At 48.8% G+C, this 3,648-nt stretch overlaps 1 protein-coding gene across 2 annotated transcripts in view; it reads right to left on the minus strand.

The window, feature by feature from the left end:
- Positions 1–242: 242 nt before the first annotated feature.
- Positions 243–3,648, minus strand: part of ulk1a (unc-51 like autophagy activating kinase 1a) — a 16,738-nt gene continuing 13,332 nt past the window's right edge. Inside the window, exons 22-28 of one of the 2 annotated variants that reach the window (XM_027022064.3) lie at positions 3,483–3,563; positions 3,231–3,388; positions 2,949–3,121; positions 2,600–2,718; positions 2,116–2,273; positions 1,859–1,994; positions 243–1,696 (exon numbers count right to left, since the gene is read on the minus strand). In XM_027022064.3, coding sequence (XP_026877865.2) covers positions 1,647–1,696; positions 1,859–1,994; positions 2,116–2,273; positions 2,600–2,718; positions 2,949–3,121; positions 3,231–3,388; positions 3,483–3,563 — 875 coding nt within the window. In that variant the 3' untranslated portion in view covers positions 243–1,646. Of the gene's footprint in view, positions 1,697–1,858; positions 1,995–2,115; positions 2,274–2,599; positions 2,719–2,948; positions 3,125–3,230; positions 3,389–3,482; positions 3,564–3,648 lie in introns of both variants that reach the window. The other variant, XM_027022063.3, reaches the window with a different exon arrangement.

Here is a 3,648-nt window from a genome sequence, read left to right on the forward strand (position 1 = left end):
CCATCACCCGGAAGCACTACGGGGAGGTCACCGCGCGAGCTGAGTGACGGCAACACGAGGCAATCGCACGCGGAAACGCAGGGTCACGCGGTCATCCCACGCCTATGTGCGCCCTACAAACAAGTCGCTGCAATTAAGAAAATGCGAACAATAAACATTACAGCTTCTTCCAAATTGTTAGTAGACAGTTGTGTAGTTATTCGTGTTTTTGCAAAAGATAAAAACATACTTAGAGGCGACAGTAAAAAATGAGACCAAACTTTATTCATGATCACACTCCCACACCACACACTTGACAAACGTTGACTTTGGCTTTTTTTTAAGTGGAAAGTAGACGAGCAGGAAAACAATCATCCGTAACATCACATAGGCTATAAAAAGGTTTTTTTTTGTTTGTTTGGTTTTTTTTTACATTTTTTTTTTTTTTACATTAAAATCTGTTTGCTCATAAAGTTCCCTGTGCTTTTCCTGTGCACACTGAAGGTCGCTTCAACACGAACGTAAACAAAGTCCACAAAAACAAGAAATGGCAAATCAGCTAAGGTGAGTTTCACAAAGCAAAGGTGTTACAAACATCAGAATAAAGGACATGACGGAGGTCAACTCACTGGCCCGTAGTGAGCTGCTACAGAGCGAAACACTCAATAGTGGCCATGCCTATATACCCTAAGCAGTCATGCCTGACATTTATAAAGTGCGTAATTGTAAATGCACATAATAGTACCGTAGTTGAGTTTTCAAAGTTGCTAAAAATCTCACAATGAATATCAAGTATCGTTTCCATCTCTTCCATCACAGTTGAACAGGTCACACAAAGATTCAGCAGTCGGTCAGTGAAACTGCTTTTGCTTGGTCTGTTACTTATGATGGAAAGCTACAACATGTGCTATGTAACACTGACCTACCTGTTCTCTCTAACCTTTCAATAATCAATTTGCGCAGTCATTTACAATGCAATACAATGCAATTACAACGCGTTCCCTTAAAGGCCATTAAATTGTCACCCTCTCATGCAAAAACACACACTGGAGGAGATTAAAGAGGAGAGTTCATCGTCTATCGTGTAGAAAATGGACCATAATCGCTCCTTAGTGGAAATAAATAAGTATACAATGAAAGAATTTTTGCATACTGCTGTGTACAGCGTGTTGAAGGTTGTCCTTTACTAATGTCCTTTGGCTCAGTGCAGTGTAGGCTGTGGCACTGGATGAACAATGTGTGGCTGTGTAGCTCTACACCCACTGTTCCTCTACACCCCTGTGGCTCTGCACCTACTGTGGCTCTATTACCACTGTAGCTCTGCACCAACTGTGACTGTTTCCACTATGACTCTACACACACTGTGGCTCTACTACCACTATGACTCTACACACACTACGATTCTACACACACTCTTTCCCCAACAGTTTCCCAAGGCAGCTCAGTCTCAGCACCTGACGTCTCTGACAGTGCTGGATATGACGGTCTGGTTTACGGAGTCCATTAAGCCATCCATAGTGGCTCACTGGCAATGCTGCGTCTAGCTCTGCAGCAGCTGGTCAGTTCAGAGGAAATGGGACTGCACAAGCACTAACATTAAACAACTCTTGAACAAGAGGAGCGAGCGGCAGTGGTCATGGAGCAAATGATGTCTCATGATCACATGATCATGATCCAGGCTGCAGGGAGGAGAGGCGTTGTTCGATGCACTTCTTACCTACATCAGTGGATAAACACACACACACACACACACACACACACACACACACACACACACAAACCCAGCCGGTGTAAGAGGAGGAGTGTCGTTTAACTGGCTGTGCTCCAGCGTAACGTGAGTGGAAGATGACACGGAGCATTGTGGGGAGGTGGCGCTCACATCTGTTAAGGTTGTGGAGGTCTGCTCTCTCTGTGATGATGAGGGACAGGCCTTCCATTAGCAGCAGAGCTTTCTGGTAACGCTCTGCAGAGTCGTCACCTCGGTGGAACATCTCATCCAGGGCGGCAGCCTGCACCTGATAACACAGCGGGAAACGCACGGAGCTCGGTGGACTACGGTAACATGGGGATCAGTGGACAGTACTGTGTGAGTGTGTGTGTGTTTGTGTGTGTGTGTGTGAGAGTGTGTGTGTGTACCATCTGGACGGTGTGAGAGTAGATGAGTTTCTCTGCTGCGATGCTGCAGATTCTGTCCATCAGCCTTTGCTTCGTGCTGAAGAAGAGCTGAAGCCTCGCTGTGAGGGCACGGCAGTTCCTCACACACTCCTTATACACCTCATTCAGCTTACGCACGACTGCACGCGCACACACACACACACACACACCATTATGATCTTTAAAATAACAGCAGTAACTTGATGAACTGAACTATTGAGACAACCCTGTCAAGAAGACCTCTCGGAGCATTTAGACGGCTGGACCAGTGCAATTGTTTAGAAGGTGAAGATGCCATATCTCTATGCAAGTGTGGGGGGCGGAGTCCCAAGTCTGATTACTCCTCACCAGCTAACTGCTTCCAAAGGGCCCTGTACCCTAATAACTGGGCTAACAGCTGGCCGTCGGACACGCGGACAGGGCCGAGTGGCGCAGGGTGCTGGTGGCGTCGTGCTCTGGCTCGTACCGTGTTTAACTGAAGCTGAAGTGTAGAGCTTGTTCTGTTTAATGGCCTCCATGGCTGTGTGTAAGGCACTAGACAGCATCTCAGCACACTTCATATACAGGACCAGCTGCTCAGCAGAGCTAAACACACACACACACACACACATACACACACATGGTGAACTATGTACAGCTCTTATTAATGAAAACTCTTTTCCAATACCAAAACAAAAATTCTGTATATGTGTGATTGTTAGTCTGTGTGTGTTTGGGTGCGTCGGTGTTTGCAACTATGCCAGTGTGCATGTGTGTGTATGTGTGTGGATGTCTACAGGTGTGATTGTGCGCGTGTGCGTGTGTTGTTCTCTCACCTCCACTCGCGGCTCAGCTGGCTTATCTGGTCGGCCACCAGGCTCTGCTGCAGGAAGGAGGCGTCTGGCTCCTCACTGCTCTCATTCCCACAATCCTTTGTTGCAGCCATCTCCATCACGCTGTGGCTGAAGGCCAGAGTTAGGCGCAGGTGGGCCAGCACGTCCGTGTGATCCTGCTGTGGTCGGACAGCACAGAGATGAGCTCAGTTCCTGTGAAAGCACTTCTCGTGAAGAACGTCGGAGCCACCCGTTGGAGGATGGAGGTCACCACAAGCCAGTCACCTCCATCAGCGTTTCTTCCGGAAGCTCCGGAGGCACGAAGGCCACTCCCTCGCGTGGGTCTGCTGCACCGGTGTCTGCGAGACCATGGCGCTGGTTGTCTGGTGAGCTGTCGGCCTTGTGGAAGCGACCATAGGTCCAGCCAGGACAGCAGGAGTCCACTTTAATGAGAAAACGTTTACAGAACGTTAGCGCGGTGCACACGCACCAGCGCTCGTGCAACGTTAAGGCTTACGATGTCCGTCGTCTTCTAACCTGAGAGGCGTCTGTTAGGGGGGTGTTCTTTGGGAGGGGAGTCTACAGTGAAAAGCGTCCGCGTACCTCCACCAGGGGGCGCTGCACGAACAAGGAGACCGGTCATGATTAATGAAAGAAGGTGGAGGGATCACAGAACGTGCTGGACATGCGTTCAGGAGCCCGT

The sequence above is a fragment of the Electrophorus electricus genome, chromosome 20, assembly GCF_041902795.1.
Source record: "Electrophorus electricus isolate QZ-2024a chromosome 20, ASM4190279v1, whole genome shotgun sequence".
NCBI classification, from domain to species: Eukaryota; Metazoa; Chordata; class Actinopteri; order Gymnotiformes; family Gymnotidae; genus Electrophorus; species Electrophorus electricus.